This window comes from Malus sylvestris, chromosome 10, assembly GCF_916048215.2.
Source record: "Malus sylvestris chromosome 10, drMalSylv7.2, whole genome shotgun sequence".
Lineage (NCBI taxonomy): Eukaryota > Viridiplantae > Streptophyta > Magnoliopsida > Rosales > Rosaceae > Malus > Malus sylvestris.
The window spans coordinates 38,872,968-38,899,351 of NC_062269.1; the positions used below are offsets into that span (position 1 = coordinate 38,872,968).

The following is a 26,384-nucleotide window of genomic DNA, read 5'->3' on the forward strand; positions in this document are numbered from 1 at the left end:
AACAATATATCTTACATATTTGTCTAGTGTTTAATCCTTTTTTTTTTGTTGCATATTTCGCATTGCTCGTTTTCTTCACCTAACCAACCCAAGCGTTGAGGTATTCAAAATATTTTTTAGTTTGCATAAATTTAGCATTTTCCAATCGTACAGAGTGTAGTGATTTAGATGTTGAATTAGTGGAGAACTACAAAAAAATTGGATTGGGTTATCGTGTGGGTTTCTTTCATACTTGATGCTCTGAAGAAGTTATTGTTTCAATGAGATTTTATCAAGTATAATTACCCAGTTCAATTATTTGATTTCAATAATCCTTGATTTCAATTTTCTCTTGGAGTGATGGCTATTCTTTCTTAACAAGAAAGATTCAGTTCTGACATATATTTATTGTGACACTACCACTAAAACTTGTCTCCAAGGTGATCCTTGGTAAAGATGATTAGCCATATATATGGATCTTTGAAAAAACTAGATCATGAGAAACAAAATACCAGAAAATACATCATCCATCTTTATTATCCTTGATTTCAAGCCTATTTGCTGGCAGTATAAAACTGCCACTAAAGCCTAAAAATAAAGCATTGAAATCAAATAAAAAATTAACATAAATTGATTCATACTTTATTTGAAGAATCTAAAACTTCAAAATTATCATCCATAACTTATTTTTCTCTTTGACAACATCTTAGGGTTTTAACCAAAACAGAACGTAAAAGAATTATTGCGTGATTGTAAGAGTGTGATTATTGAATGTGGGTTTATTGGTAAATTTTGATTTTTGTGTTTATTTCATCTTGTACTTGATGGTAATTACACAGTATGGCTAAGAAGACAGTTCACAATTAAGATTTAAGTTGGGTGTAAAGTGAGGTTGTATGGGTTCAAATAAAATTTTCCTTGATTTAAATTCAACAGCTAGATTTAAAAACATTCAAATGTAATTTAATTAAATTACCTAATAATTATAAAATTGAAACTAATAAATTATTGAGGGGGCTATATTTAGTCTCTTCGGTTAGAGATAATATGAGTATGATCTGACACTGTTCATTTAAAAATAATATTTTGCAAGGTTATAATTCTAGACGAGGCTAAGCCCTTTTGGTTGAAGATGGCCTAAAGATTTCTCGTAAGACTTTCCCAGAACTGGAGAAACCTGTTTTTCAGATACCCATGGCAGACGGAGGGAGAAGAAGGCAGAGGCTGATGGCAGACGGACGGAGAAGACGGCGGAGGCTCCTCCAAATTCAGAAGCGTTACATAAATATGAAAGTTCGTAAAGGCTTTCAAATACAGTTGGTCAGCAAACTTAAAGGGAATGCAAAGTTGGCCCGCCAAATTTCTCTCTTGTACAACTGATTTTTTTTTTCTATTGAGCTTTAGCAAGTTAATTGTTTTTTTTACTTGACATCTTGCAATTATATTGCAACAAAAATACAAACCAGACGAAAGTTGATAGGCAATGTAACATAACTTTTACTGTAAACCCTTAAAACTCTAAACCACAGGTGCAGAACCGCATGGAGTGCCGAATGCCAGTGGCATCGCCAAGATGTGCATTGATTCTCTTCGATAGCCGTAAGCAATTATCGAACTGGCCTGGCCAAAGCAAAGCAATTATCGAACTGGCCTGGCCAAAGCAAAGCAGCCACCTTGATGTAGGCACTACAATGAGTATAGTCCCTATATTAAATATGGATGTCATAGGTTTCTCATCTATCAAAATCATGCATTTATCTATTTAATCATTGCTCTAAAAACTTATGTCGATGCGATAGGCTGCTGATCACCGATCTGATTAATTTGTAAGCAATTGTAAATTAAAAAATGACACCTAAACCTATTTAGGCGCCCGCTTAAACCTCCTAGGCGTCCGCCTAATCCACCTAGATCACGACTTTCACTTTAACAAAATATAGATAACTTTCATTTTTGTATTATATTTTTTTAGACATCAAAATTTCGGTGAAATAAATGTTCACCAATACATTAAAGTTTTGACATGCCAAGGCATACGTGGTATACACCATGTGTACACAACTTGTACACATGAATGTGACTCATCAAAATCGGACGAGTTATCAAGGACATGTGTCAACACTTGGTGGAAATGAATTATTTGATTTTAATTTAATTTAATCAAAGGTTGATTGATGAAGTCAAATTACGAACCGGGTCACAAATCGAGTCTTGGTTCTTTCGTCAATTAATCCAGCCCACAATCAAGGTCAAATCCATATGTAGGCAAGATTTAGAAAGTCTATAAATATGAGGTTCCAAGATAAAGAAATGATCCAAAAATCATTTCACGCCCAGACGCTGAAACTTTGAAACTCTAAACCTCTCAAGCACTCAAACTCCCCAAACTCTCAAACACTCAAGAAGATTCGGAAATCTATAAATACGGGTTTAATTGCTCATCGTAGTTAGAATGAGTATTAAGATTTACTTAAATAATTAAAATTTTGTGGCATAAGTTGTAAATATATTATAATAATTGGTTATATATTTGTCTACATGGTAGTCTATTATTTGAAATTTGAGTTTTATTTGAATGTGTAAAATTTAACGGGTTTTTTTGTTGGAAATTAGGAGTTCAAAGGCCTATTTCTAAACAACCCTAGTTCTAATTCTCAATTACATTCACAACTATATCAAAGTTACATGCTTTCTAATACAAACACAAATTGGATGCGTATTACGTACTCACTAGTGAGGTCTAGACTAGGCTTGGCATTTTGGACCCAACACATTAATCCGACCCGACTCAACCCGTTAATATTTGTATTTGGGTGGATGCTTAACAGGTCGGGTCGCTAACTGGTGAACCCGTTAACAACCCGTTAAATAATGGGTCACTTTGGGTCAACCCGTTAGACCCGTTAGGACCCGTTAGCACCCGTTAGTTGAGGATATTTTAGTAATTTTAGTAAAGTCTTAATAACAAAAAATAAACTTTATGCAAAATAATAATAATAATAATTGTTAACGGATGAAATGGGTCGGGTTCGGATGACCCGTTAGCTTAACGAGTTAGGTTCCGGTGACCCGTTAACTTAACGGGTTGGGTTGAACCCGATCCAAACCCAATAAACCCGACCCGTTTATAGGTCTAGTCTAGACAATGTTACGGGGGTTCGGTCTATCCGGATTATCCAGGCAGGCCAGGGTCCATCTTGGAAATTCACCTATTTATTTGTAATTTGAGTTTAAAGTTTCTAGCATGTAATGGGTTTGAAAGTTGTTGATGAAACTATTTTTTTTTTATTTCTAACTTTCTAAGCCTTATAACTAACCTTCTGTTTTACCATATAAGTCTTATGATGTCAATAACCATTTGATTTTTGCAAAAAAATTCTTTTTATTTGTCGGTTCATATAAAACAAGATCTGCAAGGAAAAATTCAATTATGTTGAAAGAAAAATTTAATAGAAATAGCTTGTCTTTCATGGCTAACATGACATTATCTGTTACTTATTGGGTGCATTTTTACTCATCACTCTCAAGTGGTCCTAATGTTCATCAACCTACGTATTATTATTTGAATGTGTTTAACTTTTGAGATTTGTGTCTATCTACCATACAAATTTCAAAATTTAAACTCATTAACGGTAATAAATAAGATGGTGAACAAAAATATTCTCTAAGTTAGTAGTGATTGGGCCTGGTAGGCGGCCCACTGCCGATTGGACCCAAACTAAAGAAACACCACACGGCATCGTTTTGATTCCCGCTTGAACCGCTTCGTTCTCTTGGCACAATTAAAGCGTCCCTTATCAGTCTGGTCGGAAGAACACTATTTTTAGCAATAAATCCGAAATCTGCAGAGAGAGAACAAGTTTCCAAGTCGGCTCGTTCTTCACCGATTTCCGTAAGATTTCGCCTTTCTCTATTATATTTCATCGTTTTTCTGGGATTTGATTGATGTTAGCTTCTGCATGTTTACAAATTACACCTGTTTGGTTCCCGAGAAAACGAAGAGGAAAAAGAAAATATAATTTTCTTACGTATCCTATAAATTTTGGGTAAATATTATTCAAATTTTGAAAATGGAAAATTTATCAGATTCTTGTTCGGCTGTGAATAAAACTAGAAAAATAAATTAATTTTGAGAATGATCGTAACTTTTTTGAAACACTTATCTTACATTGCCGGTGCCAGCCCGGATGAAGGAGGAGGGGGAGACTGTCATTTAGTCGACAGCCAGTACTCTCATCTTACGTCGAATCCTTATGTCGAATCCTTATGATAATAAATCTTAAACGAATAGGAAAACTTTTGAAAGAGACTTTAAAAAAAGACTTAGAGTACTTGGATCTAACGAAAAAAGTGGTACAAATCCGAGCACAATGGCGTTCTAGGATTCATACAGCCGACCTATTTAGTGAGAAAATGTTTTATTGTTGTTGTTGTTATTTTTTTTCCTAAACGGTAAATCTGGTAGTCTAGGTTAAAATGTGTTTAGGAATATGGCGCATCACATTTGGTTTATTACCAATGCTTTGATTTTTTTTTTAATGGGGGATTTTTGCGTGGAAAGAGATTTTAAGAAAAGATATGGGGTATGTGAAGCTAACGGAATACTTGACGCAAAACCAAGTGCAGTGTTGTTCTAAAATTTATACAGCAAACTCCACAAAGCGGGACAAAACTTGGTTTTTGTTCTTGTTGTGGTGGATTTTTGCGTGCATGTTTTTGCCAGCAAATAGCAGATTGCACATATAATTTAGTGTGGAATTTGATTATTTGTTCATAATTTATGATATTCTCTTTATTTGTTTATTTTATATTTAATTATTTGAATGGGATTATGCTTTGCCATTGTACAATGCTGAGATGCTTGTTTGTGAATCCCAAATTCCTTTTATTCAGAACGAAATTTGCTATTCGGGAACATTCTTGTTGGTACCTTTAATGACGAGATACTGATGTTGCAGAAAACATTTTGAGCAATGGGGAAGAGGAAGTCATCGGCAAAACCGCCTCCTAAGAAGCGGAATGACAAGCTTGACACCATCTTCAGCTGTCCCTTCTGCGGCCACAGCACCAGCGTTGAATGCCGCATGTGAGTGCCTCTGTTTGATTTCGTGTCTGGTATTTTGAGTTCTCTTAACCACCTGAAGAGGAATCCATAACCCGGAACTGGTTCTAGGAGACCTTATTGAATGTTAGGTTCTGCAGTTTTTTTAGTCTTGTAACTCGCTTTTATCGTTTATCTTCACTTCAGCGACATGAAAAACTTGATTGGGGAAGCTTCTTGTAGAATATGCCAAGAAAGCTTCAGCACCACCATCACAGATCTGTGCAAAACGCAGTCCCTTGATTTGAAACTTATATCCCCTTTCGTTCGAGACTTAGCCTGCCATTTTGGACCCAACCCTTTAATATTTGTATTTGGGTAGATGCTTAACGGGTCGGGTCGTTAATGGGTGAACTTGTTAACAATCCGTTAAATAACGGGTCACTTTGGGTCAACCTGTTAAACCCGTTAACACCCGTTAGTTGAAGATATTTTAGTAATTTTAGTAAAGTCTTAATAACAAAAAATAAACTTTATGCAAAAAAATAATAATAATTCTTAACGGGTGTTAATGGGTAAAACGGATGACCCATTAGCTTAACGGGTTGGGTTTGGATGACCCGTTAGCTTAACGGGTTGAGTTCGGATGACTAGTTAACTTAATGGGTCGGGTTCAACCCGACCCAAACGCAATAAACCCAACCCGTTTACAGGTCTAGAGACTTGGGAGTTGAATTTTAACTGGATGACATTTGACAATGGAGATTCAGGTTAGTGAGAAAAAAATATTAACGTAGGAACGAAGTTACAGGATGGTTTGACCGCTTTTGAACGCTGATTCGCTTGTGATAGTCTTCAACTCTTCATCTGCCCTCGAAATTAGGTTGTTATGAAAATGTCATTTCTCAGGAATTTGTGCCTTTCTTTTATGGAAGTTTAAACAAAACATTTCTGGCCGGTACTGTTTATTTTTAACGAAAAATCACATTTATACTTTTTCCTGGTACTATTCACTATACCTTTAAAAAAGACTTTTAATTAAAAAATAAGTTTTTTTGAACTTTTCGTTAGTTTTCCTTTCTTTTATTGCTTTAATCTAATTCTGATTTCCTCTGTCTTATTTAAAGTAAAGGTAAATATTATCTGGAAGTTTAAGGTGAAAATTATCTGGAAGTAATTGCCTAATGAATTATTGTAAAATCAGCATTTACAAATTTCTGAGGGATGGTTTTAAACACATACAAACAACATAGAAACTGCATAATAAGATAGATATATTATGTACCCAACAAGACGACATGCCGTCTAAACAAAAGTTTAAAGCCCAAACACAGTATAATTGGCGGCAATGGTGTTCATTTCATCCATCCAATACCACCCTTCATCATATCACAATTAGCTAATAAAAATGCAGTGCGACGAAGTGACGAAGTGACGAAGTTAGAGTATGCTCGAGCGTCGGCGGCATTCCGTGCGACGAGCTATTCGCGCTGTGTCTATAGAGCCAAAAATGTGCTTGACTTCATAGTAGAAATGCATGACCCCCGCCACACTACGTAATGGAAACTAAAGATCAAGGATGGGCATGCTCCTTACTCCAGCCCATCAAAGTTCTTTCGGTTAGGTTATGTAATAGCCGTTGACGTCGTCGAGAAGGTAGTCGTACGGTGCACCTGATCCGTAGTCAAAAGTCGCATTTGTGGTTGCCCCTCGATTTGGAGAGTGGTAGACATTTCCGACACCAACCTTTGCGTTAACTTTGGCCCTGCCCTTGACAATGCGCTTGTTATCGATGGGGAACTCGGCGGAAAGCCTTCCCATCTGCTTCTGCAGATCAGCAACTGAATCGTTGGTTAGTTTGCCCTTGGAATTTTTCTTCCCATCAACAAGTTTCAGCTCCAATCTGTACAAGGCACAAGCATCGCACTTGTTGATCTCGTACTCGTAAAGGTGCCACTCAAAATGGTTCGATGGTTGAGGATCCATATAGTAAGACCTCTTCAGCCCTCCATACTCATTCATCACTTGCTTCCTCGACTCATGCCAACCTCGTCCGTTGTAATCTGGCAATGACCTCTGTTTTCTGTTACCGCTCTCAAAAGCTCTTCGAGGCTTATCGAAAAAGAGCCACTCCCTGATTACCTCACCCTCAAGCACCGAAAGATCAAAGAGTTCTGGAATCACAAGGACTTGATCAGATCAAATTCACAACAAAAGTCACTCATGACTTCTAAATAAATTTTACAACAAAACGAGGATAAAAACAGCTAACATGCACTTACCACGTGCATTCCATGGAGACTTGGCAGTAGCCGCTCCCTCGCACTCAGGGATACCAACACTTTTTCCTTGTGCCTTTGCACTAAGAGCAGCAAAAAGTAGGCCGTCCTTCAGGCCTATGCCCCCAGGTCTAAGGACCGGACCCATGCCTGGTGGTCCTTCATTCAATGCCAAAGCAGCATGAAAGCTACTGCAGTAGTCTAGCCACCAGTCCATCCCTTGAGCAGGCCTAGGGCAATCCCAAAGTGCACACTTTGGGCCCAAGAAAGCAGATGGCGGAGTAAAAATACTCGGTAGATAAGTAGAAACCTGAGGCAATGTGTCCTCCCCACTCAAAGCTGTGGCATTAAAACAAGGATAGAAACTCTGCTCAAAGTCTTGATGCAATTCAAACTGATGATAGTCCAATTGATTAGCCCCTTCCAAATTGTTAACAGCAACATTGCGAACTCCTGAAGGGGAGCTTTTGCTCTGATCAGCCGACGGCATGGCATGTTCCTGTTGCCCTTGATTCACACTAAATCCCTGATATATGGTGTTTGCAACCACCAGTGAGTGCTCATATACAACTGATTCACTTTTCATTTCAAAGCGGAAGAACAAAGCACATAGCTATATGGATAAACAACAAAAAGAAATTGAAAAGAAAAAAAACAAAGACCGTTTAACAGTTCAGAAAAGAGCGAACAAAAAAAAGAAAAATAAAGGGGGCAAAACCACCTCATGAAAGACCAAACTTTCTCCAACTTGCAAGTTTTGATCATTCGGCTCAGGTTTCGGTGCAGCTAATGGACTAGTGGCATCATCTTCCTCTTCACATAGCTGCAACAGCCGGCAAATGTCCGAAGAGAACGAACCAAGACTGCCACCCTATATTCGCCATAAACACCAAAATTCACAACCAGACCCTTTAAAGCAAAAACATAACCACATATTTCATAAGTTGATGTATTACATATACGCAACAGGACGCTTCTAATTACATATCTAGTTCCACATATGCACTCAAAACAAATATGTATTTGATAAGATCAAAATGTTTACCTGCTGCTGCAAAGAAGAAGCCGGGGAGGGCTCATTTAGCTCGGCTTTCCACTCACGTAGCATCTGATGCACTTGTTCTTCGAGGAGTGCAGCATCGATGGAGCGGCTCTCCTTTCTAGCAAACTGGAGGTCCATGAACATGCCCTGCAAGTCATCAACACGGTTCTTTGCTTTGTCCTTGAAAAGATTGTGAGAAGCGGACTTGCAATTGCTCTTTGAACCCTTCATCACACACCCGCCCCCTTCTAAACCCTACAAATCACAAATCAGACACAAACCCATCTCAGATTATCGAAAATCCATCAAGATCAAGGCTTTAGCAAGACACACACAAACCCATCTCAGATTACCAAAAACCCACTAAGATTAGCATATAAACAGAGCCAAAAAACCTGAATTACGAATAACAATCACGAAAATTCACCATAAATCAGACTAAATCAATAAAATTAACTTAAACAGAAAGAAAACCAATACTAATGGAAGTGGAACCTCTACTGATCAGAAGCAACCGCGCACAAATGGTATGCGAATTGAGTGATGAAATTCAGCAGTTAATCCAAGCTCACCACCGAAAGAGAATTGGGATCGGGAGGTCGAGAGGGTTTGGGGTGGCAACGACGAGAGGTGTGGAAGCGAGAAAGCTAAAAAAGAAAAGAGAAAGTCGAAATATTCGAACAGAAAAGGAGATGCTTACCCAATAGTCTCTCTCAAAGTGTTTGATGCCAGTTAACAAATTTTTGGTGAGTAGTTTTTGTGTGGATTTGTGTTGGGGTCTCTCCTGACTTCTGTAGAAGGAAGGAGCGGTGGCTTCTCTTTTCGCTCGCTTTCGCTCTCTCCGTGTCTGGCTGGCGCGCTGTGGAAAGTGAAAGCACAAGTGCGGCCAGCGTGGACGCTGGTAAAAGGGTTAAAGGAGTGGGATTGCATGGGCGGTGGGGTGGCAAATGACATAAGCACCATTATTTTTCTCGTAAGAAAATTGCCTTTTAAAATATAGGAAATTTTAACGAAAAACCCACGGTACTGTTTATTTTAACGAAAAACCACATTTTTACACTAAAAAATCAATCCTGATACTATTCACTTTACCCTTTATTTTGTCTTTATCTTTAAAACTCAAAATTTTAAGCCATTTTCATTAGTTTTCCTTAAAATGTAAACCCAAAAATATAAAGGTCCAGTTAAATATATGGAACCACCACGAGATTTTACAGTAGTTGTGGACAAATTTCATATTCTTATTTCACACGTCATAACTTGAGTTCGAGTCCTGACATGTGTGAATCGTACGGTATTCACCATAGGGAGACATGATCGCCATAAGAAGGCTGAGATGGCTCTGTGAGTCTTTCCTGCCTCTGCAAGAGCGAACTGTCGTGGTGAAGCCACCATGGAACTATCCTCAGTCTCACTAATGACAGTTTGAAAATGTGTAGTCTATGACATCCAATTTTCACTTTGTTGCACATTTCTTTTTTGATATAAACGATAGTGTGAGACAGAGAATCAAACTTAAGACTTTATGTCCAACAATAAAGTGCATGGTAGATTTTTTTTGTAGCAATTGAGAGAAACATAGTTATAGTTGTTTTTTTTATTTTTCAAATAAAAAGAACTTATTTGATATGGATATGGAGACTGATTTGGACTTTTGAGCCCCTTTATTTATTTCATTTATTGTCATGTTTATTGTTGAGTCCATATCTCCTCCTTTAAAATATCTATGAAAGAATAAAAATGGTACACTACTGAAAGTGATATTTTCATAAGAAGATTATTTTTATCGTATTACTTTTGCTACACAAGATTTTTGCATTTCTCATCCTTTTGTTTATGTATAATACTATTTCATTACAACATCTCTAGTTAATTATTTATTGCGTTGGTATTTCGACTCTCAACTGTTGTAACCGCTCATTCAAGTCTATTTTTGTAAAAATTACTCATGTTCATAAACGTTTTTGCTATAAATGTAATAAATGGTCATGCTGAAAAGAGAAAGAAGAGTTGTAGGGATTATAGGTTTAATAGAACGAAGGGCGAAGACAAATTGACCAATAAGGGTGCGTTTGTTGCACCGGATTGTCTCGGACTGGACTAGCTTCAGGGACAAAGCTGAACTGGCTTAGACTAGACTAAGATAGACTAGCTTAATGAAATATTTGGTGTAGTGTCAGACTAAAAAACAAAATATAAACAAACTATAATATTATATTATTTAACACTTATCTAATAATATTTTATTATTTTATCTAATAATATTAATTTAACCATTTTCTTTCTTTTTTCCCACTCTACCTCTCTCTGGAACCTTCTCCCATCTCTTCCCTCTAACTCCATCCATTCTCTCCGACTCCATCCATTCTCTCTTTTCCTCCTTGTATTTCTTGCAAAATGCAATCTTTCAAAACAAGGTCATGGTAGATCTTTCAAGACAAGCTCATGCCTTTCGCCCTCTTCCTGCCGTTAGGCATCTCCACCTTCCTCACCCTTTTTCTCCCAAAAAATTTCGAATCTCTCTTCTCCCTCTGATACATGCGTCGGCTTCTCCGTCTGCAATTCCAGAACGAGATAGCCATCTCAGAATTTTCTGGGAAAAAGGAAGAATGCTTGCTGATCAGCTTCTCCCATTGTTGTTATTGTTTTGCTTCTTTTTTTTTTTTGAATTTTGGTGGTTCGATTTTGAGATTTTGGCAGTGGGAGAAGCTGATTTGGGGGTGGGTAAACAGAGACGAAGCAGCGTACAAACGATGCAGTGTAAAAATGAAGCAGATTTGGAGACGGGACTAACAATCCCATACATTTCGGGGGGACTCACCAAGACTACCTAGTGAAGGACTTAGTCGGGACGATTCCAACTTAGTCTCATTAACGCTAGTCCTTCTTCACACCAAACACAGCTTAGCAATCCCAGTTAAGCCAGTCCAGTCCAACGAGGTTTAGTGAGGGCAAACAAACGCCCCCCAAAGGTATAAAGAGAGCAACCACTACTACCAATACCATCCATCCAATTCCTAATTTGATGCCGGTTTGTGGAGATAGAAGATAATTATAAGGGGGCTTTTTAGCTATAACTCCTCACTTGGGTCCTTGAGATTATTCACCATCAATCATTTTACTCATTTTGTGAAAAATCTCCATTAAGTTGAACGTATTTTTGTTAAATCAACCCCCCACTTGAACTAGTGGTTTCTTTAATTTAACGGAGATTTTTCACGGAATGACTAAAATGATTGATAGCATACAATATCAGGTACGACTTCTATTAATTTTAAATCTTAGAGACATTTTTCGTTAAAAAGCCTTAAAAGGTATGTTTGTGATGCTATAATGTGTACGATCATCACTACTAAATATAAATCATATCCTACATATATTTGGCTGTTAAAGTGTCAAAACAGTAATACTCCACAATTTAAAACAAAATACAAATTGTAAAACAACATATAACTCGTTCGATAATCATTTCATTTTTGTGCGAAGAAAAAAATTCGCGCCGAACTTTTGTCGCAAACATCTGTTTATCAAGGGGAGTGAGCTACATTTCCCTTGTACCTTGCCCTACCACTTTCTCCATTTTCCCTTCTCATTCTGCAATATTGTATGATGAGCGAACCTGTTTCTCTTTCTTATTCTACTGACATCAAAATCTCTGTTTGCACGACCTCTGCCTCCAAATGTGTAAAAGTTTTGAATTCCAAAAACCGATTACGGCTGGAAAGTTAATGTCACACCACCAAAGCCATCATTAACTTGGCATACATCTCTCTGTTAACAAACGTTTATAATTCCGACGGCAATGAAGCCAGGCATCAATCTAAAAGATGCCCGGCGGTCAAAAGAATGAAGGGCGAAAATTTTATCTCGGCGATGAGGGCATTCTATGAATTAAAATCGGGTTAAAAACAAAATTTATGAGATGAATTTTGTGATATGATCAGGCTGGCCTTACTGACTTTGCAGATTCTGTATCAGGGCGCTTGAAACTGATAATCCCACTAAGTCCTCGTCCCCTGGCAAGCTTCTCTAGTTCTTCAAGTTTTTCCTTAAGAAGTTCTACTTCTCTTGATAAGGCTTCGTCTCTTTGCTTCAGTGCCTGAAAAACAGTGAACAACAGGGAGGCAGTTACGCAGCCATAAAATTTGTAGGAAGCATGTAGTGTGAAACAGAAATTGGGTTGTGCATACTGCATAGTAAAAAGGTCGTACCCAGTGCACAAGGCTTCCGCTTTACGCAGGGTCTGCATAGTATGATATATAATTACCATGAAACCGTGATATGATTGTTTCACATTACAAGTCTAACCAACTCATCACAACGTGATCTTAGGCTTTGTGATAATCCACCAAGATTTTCCCAATATTAGATATCCCCAACCTTAGACTAGCTCTTCCCTAAAGAGTTGCCTTGGCTTGCAAGAAGATACCGATGCCCATTAACGTCGGCATGCTCTAGGTGTTTATCTTTCATTTGGCTTTAGAAGGATAAGCTATGTATGTCTAGTTCGTCACCAGATCGTACTTTATCCACATCAGAAATTGAAAAGATGATATTGTACTATCTTGTTCACTAGAGAGCATAAGGAGTTACCATTTTTATTTCAAATCCATTAGCATTTTGAAAAGGAATGGAGGTCATTTGTTCAAAAGAGGGTAAAAATGCAACTGAATAAAAAATTTATATAAATCATGCGATCTATGACATAATAGCATGTCAAGGTTGCCATACAAATGCAAACCAACACAGTGACTCAGTATCATTTAATACTTAAAGAAGATATTGCCAAAATACCTCCAGTTCTTGCTTGCGTGCTTCCTCCTTTCTGGCTTCTGATCGAGCACTTCTTTGCACTTCAAATATCAAAGCAACTGTTGCAACCTATATATGTATAGAAATTTATGCACATAAGTATTTACAGAACAATCGAGACACATACAGTTGGTTTTAGTGGGACAACCATGGTATGTGAGTCAGATTTCTGTACACGTTAAGAACAACCCCAACCCCCCCCCCCCCCCCCAAAAAAAAAAAAACCTCTTCTTTTTTCTCCCTCTCATCAATGTTACATACAAAGGAATCCTAGGCCAGCGCATAATTCCCATCGACAAAGCATATGGGACTTATGAAAGGAAGCCATATTTCTCAGACACCCCAATAAGTTTAATCACCTGTTTTTTGAGTCCTCGACCAACAATACAGCAATCAATATTTTTTCTTGTTAGACAAGGGCATGCATGTATACAATTATCACCAAGCAGAATCTTGGTTCTTGACTTCCATCTACATGCTGATTGCAATGAGTTTGATTCCCACACGTCTACTTATGCAATTAGACATATCCCAAATCTACATATTTTATTTTCGCTTGAGCCTTCCAGTGTGCGTTGATAAATCAGAATCAAATCTTAAACAGAAGAGAAATAGCTATGAGTGATTGCACAAACAAGTACCAGTAAATATTACCGAGAAGACAAAGAGCTCGCCAATAAGGTCCACAGCAGCCTGCACAGCCTTCTCCTCATTCAAAGGGCGAATCTTAACATCAGTCGCACGACTATATATGCGCCTTTGCATTCTCGTGGTCATTCGATGGTTTGCCTGAATCCAGTATATTAGAAAGTAAACCACTTCACATCCATTAAAAAAAAAAAAAATGTAGATTTCTACCAAACCGGCGTAAGAACTTAATGTTTGTAATATCATATTCATACAATAACATGATTTCCAAGCAGATAAAACTAACAGAAACCCGAAAGGATTCCGCAGAAGTGAAGTATAACCAGACGCTCAACTCCAGCACCACTGTCAAACAACAATTTTATAACACCACAGAACACAACCCGTATGTCGAAACGGAACGATGGGACTAAATGCGATTCACAAGCACTAGCTGGGACAATAAAAACTACATCGCCCAAATGGGTAAGCTCAAAAATTGAATTAGCACCAATAAGAACTCTCAACCTTTTGTTCTCAATTCAAACGGGGGCAAGAAAAATTTACCAAAAAAAGTACTGGGATCATATTACTATAACGAAATACAAACGCCCATCTGAAACTATATCTGAAAGTTCAAAGCTTCCGATGGTTAGCTAAAAGATCATAACAGTAACAGAAATAAGATGATTCACCTGTGCGATGCTGACGATGAACTGGCGGAACTTGGGGTGCATTGCAGCTTGATGTTTGAGCCTGGCGGCGACGGGTTTGCTCAGAGTTTTGATGGCCAAAGTCCCGAGCTTCAGGAGCGGAAGCACCATGGCTGCGCAATCCTATCTACAAATACAATCGTTTAGTGCTCACTGTTCCGGCTTCGGATCAAAGCTGATGAGAATTCAGCAGCAAATGCTCAATCGGCGGTCGTGATGGTGGTGGAAATGGGGTGACTGTGTATCATTGCAGCGGGGTTGACTGGTTCAGACTTCAGAGGGCGAGTGAGATTCTTGGGGAAGAAGAAGAAGAGAGCTGAGAAATGGAGAAAGTCGGGGGAAAGAGAAGGCATGCGGGAAAAATGGGGTTCGTTTGTTTATTGGTGAAATTGGGGGAAAATGGAAGCTGCGATTTTGTTAGTCCTCGTTACTTCTAGTTGGTTTCGCTCACACCAAATTGGACGGTTGAAAGTATAAATTGCCTATTCGGGGACGTGAACCGAATAATTATTTGCTGTTCGGCCCAAAAGACCGAATATTCGGTTTAGGAATTTATTGCTGCCAAATGGACCGAACGGTCTGAACCGAAAGCACCGAATTTGATTTTTATCAAGTGACGTAAATTACAAATTCACCAAAAAATCTTAGATGGAATTGATGCTACTTATTACAACTCATAACCAGACAAATTAGAAAAATTATAAATTCAAAAAAAGTCTCACAATGGTTATGTGGGAATCGTTGTACGTTATTCTAGCTCAAATTGAGAATACCTACACAATACAACTTTGGTTGCAACTAGTTATTGTTGTCTATGAATCGGACTCAAACGGCATCATGTTGTACAAATTAAAGCAATCTACCAACCCTAGATATCATAGTGGGTAGCACTCCACACCTCCAACTTTCATTTACAGTGTCATCTCTCTCCTTTCAAAACACCCTAGCCTTTTACCTCCATAGATGCCGACCTCTAGCTATGGCTAGGAGCCGGTGGCAGCTTCCCTCTTTCTTCTCATAGCCCTTCTTCCCTTCCTCTATTCCCTTTCTCGCTCATCCCAGAATTATTTCCCCTCCCTTTCCATCCACGACCCAGCCCCCTGACCTCACGCTGACCACCTTTTTTCTAGCCTTCACGTACATCTTATTCCCCTCCCGCGTCTCCCTCTCGCCATTTTGTGAGCAATTTTCCATGAATTTCAATCTCATACCCAAATTCGAGTCACGCCATATCAAGGTTCTCCTTCGATTTGGCACTCGTTTTCTTGGTGTGGGTTGTATTCATGGCTGCAAGTGGTTGGATCCACCATCGTCAGCTTGTTTTCCATGGTTGTGGTACTTTCCCCGACTAATTTTGTGGATGCGCCAACTTGTGCGCACATATCCAGCAGCTCCCGGTTGTTGTGCGTTTCATTCCAAGCATGTCCACTACCTTATGCAACTTGGTCTTGTGCTACTTGATTTTTTGGATAACGGAATCTCACTTAACTAGTGAATTTGCAGGTGGCCTTGGGTTGAGTGTCCTCGTCCCCACTGAGATGAGTTGGCTTGTGGTTCCCTTCTCGGAGTAGTGTAGTTGTGCTTCACTCACCTTGCGAGCTGTAAGATCCCACATCGTCTGGGGGAAAGGATCATCCATACCTTATATGTACATGCTCACCTCCCATTTGCAAGACGCATTTTGGGAACTCAATGGCTTCAGATCCCGTAAGAACTCCGAAGTTAAGTGAGTTTAGGCGTGATAGAAGCATATTTATGCGACTTAGTTAGCTTGTTCTTATGCATTTATGTTGTTATTTCTTAGTCAATTATGTATTTTAAGTTATTTTCGTGTGTTTGTAGGTCCTAATAACAAAGTTGGCAAGAAAGTGCATTTTGGTTCATTTTGGAGCAATTTTGGGCTGAAATGGATTGCATGCATATGGAGCAAGTTGGATGAACGTTTTTGGTGTTTTAAAATGGGTTTCAACATATGCAAAAATCTGAATAATGAAGTTGAAGTGTGGAAGTGTGCAGATACATACACTTAAGGAACAATTTGAAAGGAAAAGAAGTGAAAGATGCCATTTGTTGGATTGATTTACAAGTTCACATTTCCAGTAACTACAAACATAATTGCAAGCTGAAATGATGCATAGCATGTGTGTGAAAGTGTCTAGCAGCAGGTGCATGTGTGAAGAGGTGTAAAGTGGCCAAAAATTGGTGTTTACAAGATGAAATAATGAAAAACATGTGTGTGAAAGTTGTCTAACAGCTAGTACATGTGGAAATGAGCTGGAACACAAGGCAAAGAGTGCAGAAAATCAAGTTTGAAGGCACATGGACAGCTCCTTTATCGTGCACTTCATCCATTGTTGCAGCAACCTTTCACATTTCCTTTGTCTACCATGTGCACAATATTCTTGTCCACTCCTTGCACTCAATTGCTACACCATTTCTTGTTCCCTCCATCATTTCAGATTTCATGCATCATTTCATCACTTTAACCTCCACTCATTGCACTCATTGATTCACCACTTACTCACATTTTCACCCATGCCATGCATAATCACCATTGTCTCATTCATGCACCAGATTTCTTGCACTCATTTCATGCACCATTACACTCATTACCCCTCCTTGCCGTGCACCATCCTTGTCCACTTCACCCATTAGATTTCATACAACTTTTACCTCCACTATATGCACTAATTGATGCACCATTCCACCTCCCTTTCCTTTCTTTACCATGTGCACAATCATTCATGTTCCCTACTTGCATTCATAGCTGCAACACCACTCTATTTTACCCCCTATGTTTTGCTTCATCACTTCACTTTCACCTTTGAATCATTTCAACACCACTTCATGCACTCATTGCTGCACACACCACTCCATTTTCCCTCCAAATGCTGTGCACTACCTCTATAAAAGGAGTGTGTGTGTGCAACCATGAGAAGTTGAGATTTGCTTGATCATTCATCCCCATTTCAATACAACCTTCATCCAAACACATCCATTCATCTTCACGTCCATTCCTCCATACAAACAAACCTTCAAACACTCACCAACATCTTGTGCCGTAGCAAAGGAAGGGAAGGAAAGTGCTTGGACGTGCTTGCTGTCCAACTTGGATCGTTGGAGCGTTTAGGTGTTTTCTTTCTTTTGTTTCCAATGTTTAAATTCATTTTCTTTCGTTTTGTTGTGAACATGAGTGGCTAAACCCCGCTTAGCTAGGGGTGATTTCAAAGCCATGATTATGTGTGTAATATGATTTGATAAATTCCAGTTATGAACTCTTGAATCATGAATGCATTTGGCTTAACTATTTAATTGATAACTTATTTGTATTTTTTGATTAAGGGTCAACACTTAATTGGCGTGCATAAATCCGATGCTAGAATATAAGAAAGTTTCACATAATCGTTACAAACTTATATTCATAAGTAGTGGAGGTCGCTTATAAACGATCGCGTTAAGTTTAATTCTAGCATGAGTGACATGATGTCATAGTTGCAAGTGCTTTGTCAATGCTTATGATTTTCATTAAACGTAATGATCTTTGATTGTATCTCTATTATGATGTCGTGTAGGGAACTTTTGAAGAATGTTTTGGGTTGTCGAATGATGTCATCCAATCTAATAAAACAAGGAAAATCTGAGGGTTAACTAGTGATGTCACAGTTAATTTGGGGCATTGTCGTTTATAATTCAATGAAGTAGTAACTGGAAATCAAGTTGTTTGCATACATGTCATGTGTGGAGAAAAAGCCTCTAGCTATCCCATCCATCATCTTATTTCTCAAATTCGTTTTACAATCTGTCTAGTTTTTCATACTTGTTTGTTTGTTTCAACTTCATCCAAATCAAAACCCCTCTTTTAGTTTCTTGTTTCAAAGTGTTTCAAATCTGTTTTAGTTTGTGTTTTTAAGTGTTTTAATTCAAGTAAAAGTCAATTTTCGTCCAAAGTCATTCCTAGTGTCTAGTTTAAGTTTATTTGGTTGTTTTAAGCTGTTTTGAGTATTTTAAGTTTGTTTTGAGTCTTGTGAGTCTTGTTAAGTGTTTTTAAGTTTAGTTTTATGTTTTTGAGTCAGTTTAGAGGTTATTAGCAAGCCCTCCTAATCCCCGGTCCAGAACGATCCATACTTATACTTATACTACAATTGTCAAAAGATGGTTAAATTTGTGTGTTAAGTTAATTTTCGCATCAAGGCGAGAGCAGTCATAGGATGGGTGACCTCCTGGGAAGTTCTCATGCCGAAACCCAAGAACAAATCCGTGAGATTGCGAAGCGGACAATATCTTGCTATGCGGGCGCAGTGGTCGTGCTGTTATATTGGCTAAATTGGTCTTCGTCTTTGAGTGATGAGTTATGTAGTCTCGTTTGTCAACGAAGACTTGATGTGGTCTAGCTTTAATGCAATGACTTTTTGTGGCCTCGCTATTCTGTGATGACTAATGTGGGTGTTGGTATATCTCTGTTGTGTCTATCGTTTATTGTAACATATTTGTATTGGTGCAATTGTGCACTTGGTAATTGTGGGCTTGTGCTTGTGTAGCCTGCTAGGGGTTTATTCTTGTTTGTCTAATTGTGCAAATTCACTCCAGATCAATTTTTTGGTCATTGGAGTTATGTACCCAATGACACCCTTATATTTTTTTGTGGTGATTAATGAACTATCACTATATCGTTTCTTGTCAAAAACAAAAAAAAAACAAAACCCAAAAAAAAAAGAAAAAAAAAAGAAAAAAAAAAAGAGGATATCGTAGTGGGTGGAATCCATTTGAGGAAGGAAGAGAGACAAAGAGGATGATGAGGTTTGAATCGGATCGGCCATCATGCAGCAGAGATCCAGCCTAAATTCGCACAACTAACTGTGATGGGTTAGAAAACATCTGAGAGACAGAATGTATGAGGTACTTTATTAGGAGATTGATATTCAAACGATAACTTTTTGGAAAAGGATCCTCGAGATCTATCATTTTTTTTTTAAATCCTAAGGATCTCATGATCATGATCGTTTATCGTACATCGTGCGGTTAAAAATTATTTTAAAATTTAAAATTAAATATAAATAGTACGTAACGAAAACTAATCACACGATATACGATAAACAGTTACAATTATGAGATTCTTAAGATCTTCAGAAAAAAAATCCAGCGAGGATCCTTTTCCTAACTTTTTCTCCTATTTCTTTTATGGCACGTTTACATATAGGGAATGGGTATGGAGGAATGGGAATCAATCCCCATTCCTGATCATTCCTCTGTTTACTAACACCTGGGAATGAAAAAAGTGCATGGGACCCACTTGATTTGGGGAATCAGATTCCCCAAACTTCCGGAATTCAATTCTTGACATTGAGGTGGTAATTGAATTCCCCGAAATGAAGCCTATCAGGAATCCATCTTTTGTACCAATATTACCCCCATAGTTTTTTTCTAATTCTGAAACACTCCTTGCAGTTTTCTGCAACCCCAGACCACCCTCTCTTCTGTCTTTCCCTAATCAACCACAAATATAACAGCCACCATATGTAGAATTATCGCACTCATCCTCAACTTCAACAATCAAAATTTCAAATTTAGAGAAAATGAAAAGAAAAAAAAAAGAACCCATCAGCCAAACATCATACCCACTACGATCAGTAGTAGGCGACCCGCTCAGGAAGCATATATGAGATCTCTAAACTTTGACCCACTCACCGGCTTTCACAGACGCATTGGATTGAACAGCGTTGTGAACCATCGCGGGAGTAACCGAGAAAGCGAAGAGGGATGGCACGGAGGAGAGAGATAGAGGGTTTCAGAAATTGGGGCTAGGGGCAGTGGCTATGGGGGTAAGTGGGGTGGAGGGCAAGGAAAGGCGGGGATGGGGGAGGGTTGTTGCGACTGGGGAAATAAGGCCTTTAGGATGAAAGGCCAGTGTGGAGGAGACAGAGACAGACACAAGGGTTTTGGGTACAAAAAGAAACCTCTTTAATTAGTTTTTATATAGATAAATTTTGGTATCTAAAATTAGTTTGATTAATTAGTATAAAAATAATTTATTTATATAAGGGCAATTTAGTAATCAAGCTAGTTTTAATTCTGATTCCAGTGAATTAGTAAACAACTTACATAGAACCAACATCATTCTTCTCCCATTCCAGACAGTTTTAGTAAACAACTTCAACAAGAATCTGATTCTACTTCCACCTCATTCCAATTCCTCCGTAATTCAATTCCTCCTCAATTCAATTCCTCTCAATCTGATTACGGATTAGTAAACGCGCCATTAGATACCTATTTCTTTATTGGTCTGACGTTACACTAATATTTGAAGATGTTAAAGTTTAATTCCTAATTTTCCTGTTGAACTTGATCATGTTATGGATGACATCCTTCCACTAATGAGTTTGACTGTTCACCTTTGTGCTAGCTATAGTTTTCATGAGGTACGTATGTTCCAACCAACTGGATGAAAATCAAATCTCAAGACTTGCATGTCGACTACACCAAACAATGACCTCAATGATCTAACAATTCCAAGTGAAAAATTGCTTCGCAATTATCATGTGGATATTTCATGGAGATATCACAGTGACTCAAGGGTCTACCACTAAAGCGTTGCATCTGGCCGCAACGTCATTTTGACCGATGATTGAACATATCACATATCCAAAGGTCTAGTAAATGAAGTTGCGGCTAAGATACATCAATAATATCATATATGAGATCAATATACCAGATACGATAACTAAGAACAATCCTAGTGTAAAAGACAAGGGTTAGGGGGTTAAGGGCTTTATTTGGCCTTTTAAAAAGCCATTATCCATGATGAAATATGACGCTCTCAAAATTTTACTGTTTTAATGATGTGAGAGGTTAGGAGCTAAAAAGTGTCAGGTGACTAATTTTTATTGACTACCGGTTTTTTCCTATGATTAAATTGACCCTTCAAGACCCTTGTGCAAGAGTCGGAGCTAAACTGACCGTTTGAAGAGCTCTGTGCTATTTTAACCTAAGCTAGATATATCCCATTAAAAATTGAATTTTGCCATTTTAAAATAACATTTTTGCCTAGGTTAGTCTGCAACTTTGCATATGCTCATAATTTCTCCTCCACTTTTTTACTAAATTTTTGTGTCCTCAAATGTGATCAGTAACATAAGCCCAATGATATAGCAGCCCGGCCCACGTCCACCACAAAAGACAACAAAGGTAACCACGTCACCGATCCTCGATCCGTGTTACAACTCCTAAAGCAACCCACATCCGTCGATTACCAAAGCATCAACGGCCAAAGTCACTTCTATATCGGGCCATTATTTTGAAACTCGCGCCCAGCGCACAACAAAAACACCTGCCGCGTCAGCGATCCGCAACAACAATAATCCATCAAACTAGGCACAGCCGTCGATAACTCCACTAAATCAACGGCCTCAGTTCGTCGTCTGCCATCTCGATTTTTCACACATCCCGCTATAAGATCCCTCCATAGCCAATGCCCTCACTCACCACTCTCAAGTCAATCAAAAATCCCCAATCCAACCCACCAATGGCTCGCACCAAGCAAACCGCTAGGAAATCCACCGGAGGAAAAGCTCCCCGCAAGCAGCTGGCCACCAAGGCGGCTCGCAAGTCTGCCCCGGCCACCGGCGGAGTGAAGAAGCCCCACCGGTTCAGGCCCGGAACCGTCGCTCTCCGTGAGATCCGCAAGTACCAGAAGAGCACTGAGCTTCTGATCCGAAAGCTCCCCTTCCAGCGCCTGGTCCGTGAGATCGCCCAGGACTTCAAAACCGACCTGAGGTTCCAGAGCTCCGCCGTCGCGGCCCTCCAGGAGGCGGCCGAGGCGTACCTTGTCGGGCTTTTTGAGGACACCAACCTCTGCGCCATCCATGCCAAGAGGGTCACCATCATGCCCAAGGATATCCAGCTCGCTAGGCGCATCAGGGGCGAGAGGGCTTAAGGTTCCAATGGGGTTTTAGTACAGATTGAAAAGAGTATGCTTTTCGTAGGCGCGGTGTTTGATGAAATGTTTATTTTTATGGGGTGTTGGCTTTTGGGTTTAGGGTAGAAAATGTAGGTAAGTATCTGAAAGATTGTAATGTTAACATCTACGTTAATGAAATCCAGTTCCTCTTCCGAAATTGGTTATGAGTTTAAGTTTGATTTGTGCATTTTAGTTGACAATTAACCCAATTTGTTAGCATCGCCATGACAAACGCCGGGATATGAAACTATACTCCCCACCTTTTGGATGCTCCTGGGAGTCAAAGTCCCCAGCTTGTTGCCGTTTGTTATGGCGATGCTCGATCATGCTGTGTCAGTTGCTCGGAAACTGGTTCGAGGAAGCTAGGTCAGGCCTTTCGACAGCGCTCTTGAGATGGGGTTGTGGGAATACGGGGAAGGGAAACTCCGAATTCAACAGTGGTTTCAATTAGGCAATGATGAACTCGGTGTTCAGAGATTGCAAGCCAATCTTTGATGGGTTGAGTTCATTGGATGGGGTTTTCGGAATACGGGGAAAGGAAACTCCGAATTCAACGGTAGTTCCAATAAGGCAATGATGAACTTGGTGTTCAGAGATTGCAGTCCAATCTTTGATGGGTTGAGTTCATTGGTTGACAATTATGTAAAAGTTCATTGGTTCATTGAATGGGGTTTTGAAAAATTGCTAGGATTCTCTGCGAGGCCCCTTCCCTCAGCTGATGCTATTTTCCTCAATGCAAATTTTCAACTTTTCAATTATGTTATGTTTCAACTATTATGTAACTAAATCAACTGCTATTTACCCTATTTATAACAAGACGGATAGAAGCTAAAAATGACATAAAGTGCTTTTAGATAGCGAAAATGATTAAAAATGATAAGTATGAACTTATATTAAAAAAATTTATTGCATACATGAACAACCAGGTATTAGATTATCAAGATGATATGTTTATCTCAAGCTTGAATAATTTGGTGTCTCATTCGTGGTTTTCTCGAGTCCAATCAAGCATGCCATAAAACCGTTTAGGATAATTTATGGGTTTATGCACGTGTAAGCAACTGTTTCAAAAAAATTTCTTAAGTTAATTTAATAAATTATAATTACTGAATCATTGTTCTTGCTACGATACATACAATTGGGAGACTTTTCCTACTTATTCATTTCCACATTAAGCAAGGGGTACATGCATAATTTCCTGGGCAAAAGTCTCGCATGCCAACCACAATTTTATAAGTTTCAGATTTTAGCGTTGAAGTATGGCTACTTGGCCAAGACAAATCTGCAGAGTAGAAACCACAACAAAGACCACCAACCAAGTAAAATAGAAAATTTTGGATAGATCATGTCATTACAGAATACATACTTAAAGTCGTTACTAAGATAATTTTGACAAAAAGAAAAAAAATGCAAAACGTAATTTCTATACTAGTCTCATATGACTTTATATCGATTTTACTTAATAATTAATATGAGAGTTGTCGTAATTAGTTAACGAAGTTTCTTTCCAAAGTAACCAAAGAGAAATGCTAAGGAGACTCAAAATGGGACTTTATGAATTCTCTGTCACCTTATAATTTAATGTCAAATTATGTGCCAACATTATAAAACATTGTGTCAAGGAGTCTATGAAGAGTCACTTTTGAGAAAGTGCCTTTAGACCATCTCCAAAGGAATGTCAAATTATAAAAGTCAAATTACAATTGATGGCTGATGTGGCAATTTAAAGTCCTATATCAAATTTTGTATTTTTCCAACTGAATCGAATTATCAAATGTTGTTTTATTATTTAAATAGAATTTCAAATGGTTGTAATTATTAAAACAATGTTGGAACAAAATTTATAATGGTTGAAATGTTAGTAAAATAAGGGACCCACTATTAAAATAGATTAAAAATAAATTTGACGTTGATGTCAAATTTGACTTTAAATCACAAAACTTTTAAATTCAGTCACCAAATAACACTTCAGTTGAAAAAACTTTTAATGTCAAGTATATACAGTGGCATTCCACCTAAGACTTTGACATCTTCTTTAGGGATGCTCTTAACATTTTTCTTCCCCACAAGGAAAAAGAAAGAGAGACATTTTTCTTCCCCACAAGAAAAAAGAAAGAGAGAGCCCGCACACCGTCATACTTAAGTATCCTAAAACGCAGAATGGTCATGTGGTCTCAATTAGTTAGTCATAAATAATAATAAACAAATCCAAGTTGCTCTTGCAGGCAGCCCAAATTGAAGTCAAAGCTCCCTTCAACAAATTAATCCATGGAAATTATGATCTCCTTCCTTCCTACCATAATTGGGAAATATATAATAAAAATCCATTCATAAATTAATTAGAATCCACTGAATCCCCCATTTCCTGGATCAGAAGTTAGCAAACCAGCAAAGCAAAATTATGAGTTTTGAAAAAGAGGACCTTGATCTGGTTCTGGTCCCAAGTGGATTGCTCGTCATGTTTGTCTATCACATCATCCTTCTCTACAGATATATCCATCTCCCTCATACCACAGTTCTTGGCTTTGAAAACCATGACAAAAGAGCTTGGGTTGAAAGAATCATGCAGGTAAGTACTATCTCTCCCTCTTTCTCAATTAGCGCACCAGATTATGAAGCAACTCAGCTCGACAGACGTAAGTCCAAGAAAAACATGACCTAATTTGGGGGTCATAATGCGTCTGTTGAGCTGCTTTCATAATCCGATCCGCTACGTATTACCCTAACATAACCTAATTTTCTTTGTGCCTGATACCTTCAATTGCAGGTTGATAAAAGAGATGTAGGCACAGCCCTAAGTGTGATTTCATCCAACACATCAGCAGCAACTTTTCTGTGTTCCATCTCCTTAACTCTCAGTTCCCTCATCGGAGCTTGGATCGGAAGTAATTCGAGTCAGACAGTCTTCCAGAGTGAATTAATTTATGGAAGCACCGACCCATCAATCCTCACAATGAAATACATAAGCCTCTTAACTTGTTTCCTTCTAGCCTTCGCATGCTTTGTTCAATCAGCAAGGCACTTTGTCCATGCAAACTATCTGATCAGCATGCCGGACAGTAACATTCCGGCGTGGTACGTGCAGATGGCGGTCATAAGGGGAGGTGATTTCTGGTCACTTGGGCTTAGAGCACTCTATTTTTCTTTCACTCTTTTGCTATGGTTTTTCGGTCCGATTCCAATGTTTATTTCCTCCATGGTTTTGGTCATGGTCCTCCATTACCTTGACACAAACACCAGGCCACTGCACCAGCACCAGCTTCCCGGAAAGGAGATCATCAAACGCGTCGGAGAAAGGATCTCAGAGGTAGCTGTGACCATTCAGCGTCATACAGAAAGGGTTGAAACTACTAGAACTACTGCGTAATATTGTAATTGTTAAAAGAATCAATTTTTTGTATGTAAATGGCAATCGTATATGCGTGTTTGGAGTTGTTGGGTAGTAGGTTTTCTTGGCTAGTTGTGCCATTGGATATGTATGAGTATAAATATGTTGCCACGGAAGATCAAATTGTTTTTTTAAGGACGGAAGATCAAATTGTAATTTGATTAAACAAATCAATGTATTATGAACACCAAGCAATTTTTAAAATACCGATATAGATGGAAATATCGATATGCAAATTTATACAAATATCGATATCGGTTGTTTTCGACGTAAATTTTGCAATGAGTGGCTATATTAACTCATTTAGATTTAATCGAAATTAGTGAAAACTTTCTCAAAAAATTCAAAAGTTCGAAATCTCCAATGCATTTCAACAAATTTTCTGTAGTGAATCGGTAAATATCATCGATATTCATTGATTTTCCTATATCTCACCGATATAAGATGAAGTTTGCATTTTTCCCCCTTTTCATATCGATCCTTAATTTTTTGAATATTTAAACGAAAATATTGGCAATTTCGTGGATATTTCAAACATTAACACCAAGA

General features: G+C 38.4%; 4 protein-coding genes and 1 long non-coding RNA gene across 6 annotated transcripts; 3 read left to right on the plus strand and 2 right to left on the minus strand.

Annotated features, from left to right (window-relative positions):
• The first annotated feature begins 3,766 nt into the window (after window positions 1-3,766).
• Window positions 3,767-6,013, plus strand: LOC126586684 (uncharacterized). The gene is made up of 2 exons (XR_007610874.1): window positions 3,767-3,871; window positions 4,938-6,013. It is a non-coding gene; the product is annotated as an uncharacterized LOC126586684 (long non-coding RNA).
• Window positions 6,014-6,209: 196 nt separating this feature from the next.
• On the minus strand, window positions 6,210-9,211 carry LOC126586683 (transcription factor VOZ1-like). 2 transcript variants are annotated; one of them, XM_050251612.1, is made up of 5 exons: window positions 9,042-9,211; window positions 8,345-8,596; window positions 8,021-8,170; window positions 7,303-7,825; window positions 6,210-7,194 (listed from the first exon to the last, which is right to left on the minus strand). In XM_050251612.1, the coding sequence occupies exons 2-5, from the start codon at window positions 8,570-8,572 to the stop codon at window positions 6,641-6,643; spliced, it is 1,455 nt and encodes a 484-aa protein (XP_050107569.1). In that variant the 5' UTR covers window positions 8,573-8,596; window positions 9,042-9,211; the 3' UTR covers window positions 6,210-6,640. The 2 variants fall into 2 exon arrangements, with proteins under 2 accessions (XP_050107569.1, XP_050107568.1); XM_050251611.1 differs by having other exon boundaries at window positions 8,837-9,211.
• A 2,483-nt stretch (window positions 9,212-11,694) lies between these two features.
• LOC126584482 (OPA3-like protein) lies at window positions 11,695-14,940 on the minus strand. Its single transcript, XM_050248842.1, has 4 exons — window positions 14,476-14,940; window positions 13,808-13,942; window positions 13,136-13,222; window positions 11,695-12,440 (listed from the first exon to the last, which is right to left on the minus strand). Exons 1-4 carry the CDS (start codon window positions 14,602-14,604, stop codon window positions 12,282-12,284), a joined length of 510 nt encoding a protein of 169 aa, XP_050104799.1. The 5' UTR covers window positions 14,605-14,940; the 3' UTR covers window positions 11,695-12,281.
• A 7,018-nt stretch (window positions 14,941-21,958) lies between these two features.
• LOC126587797 (histone H3.2-like) lies at window positions 21,959-22,604 on the plus strand. The gene has a single exon (XM_050252873.1). It carries the CDS (start codon window positions 21,959-21,961, stop codon window positions 22,421-22,423), a length of 465 nt encoding a protein of 154 aa, XP_050108830.1. The 3' UTR covers window positions 22,424-22,604.
• Window positions 22,605-22,749: 145 nt separating this feature from the next.
• LOC126587796 (uncharacterized) lies at window positions 22,750-26,039 on the plus strand. Its single transcript, XM_050252872.1, has 2 exons — window positions 22,750-25,016; window positions 25,215-26,039. The coding sequence occupies exons 1-2, from the start codon at window positions 24,849-24,851 to the stop codon at window positions 25,812-25,814; spliced, it is 768 nt and encodes a 255-aa protein (XP_050108829.1). The 5' UTR covers window positions 22,750-24,848; the 3' UTR covers window positions 25,815-26,039.
• The last annotated feature ends 345 nt before the right edge of the window (window positions 26,040-26,384 follow it).

Excerpts from the sequence above, each read along its gene's own strand:
- LOC126587796 (XM_050252872.1), top strand. The coding sequence starts at position 24,849 with ATGAGTTTTGAAAAAGAGGACCTTGATCTGGTTCTGGTCCCAAGTGGA. Across the intron at positions 25,017-25,214 it reads GGGTTGAAAGAATCATGCAG|GTTGATAAAAGAGATGTAGG; the intron begins GTAAGTACTATC and ends CTTCAATTGCAG.
- LOC126587797 (XM_050252873.1), top strand. The coding sequence starts at position 21,959 with ATGCCCTCACTCACCACTCTCAAGTCAATCAAAAATCCCCAATCCAAC.
- LOC126586683 (XM_050251612.1), bottom strand. The coding sequence starts at position 8,572 with ATGAAGGGTTCAAAGAGCAATTGCAAGTCCGCTTCTCACAATCTTTTC. Across the intron at positions 8,171-8,344 it reads CTTCTTCTTTGCAGCAGCAG|GGTGGCAGTCTTGGTTCGTT; the intron begins GTAAACATTTTG and ends TGGCGAATATAG. Across the intron at positions 7,195-7,302 it reads GTCTCCATGGAATGCACGTG|AACTCTTTGATCTTTCGGTG; the intron begins GTAAGTGCATGT and ends TTGTGATTCCAG.
- LOC126584482 (XM_050248842.1), bottom strand. The coding sequence starts at position 14,604 with ATGGTGCTTCCGCTCCTGAAGCTCGGGACTTTGGCCATCAAAACTCTG. Across the intron at positions 13,223-13,807 it reads GCGAGCTCTTTGTCTTCTCG|GTTGCAACAGTTGCTTTGAT; the intron begins GTAATATTTACT and ends ATACATATATAG. Across the intron at positions 12,441-13,135 it reads CACGCAAGCAAGAACTGGAG|GCACTGAAGCAAAGAGACGA; the intron begins GTATTTTGGCAA and ends ACTGTTTTTCAG.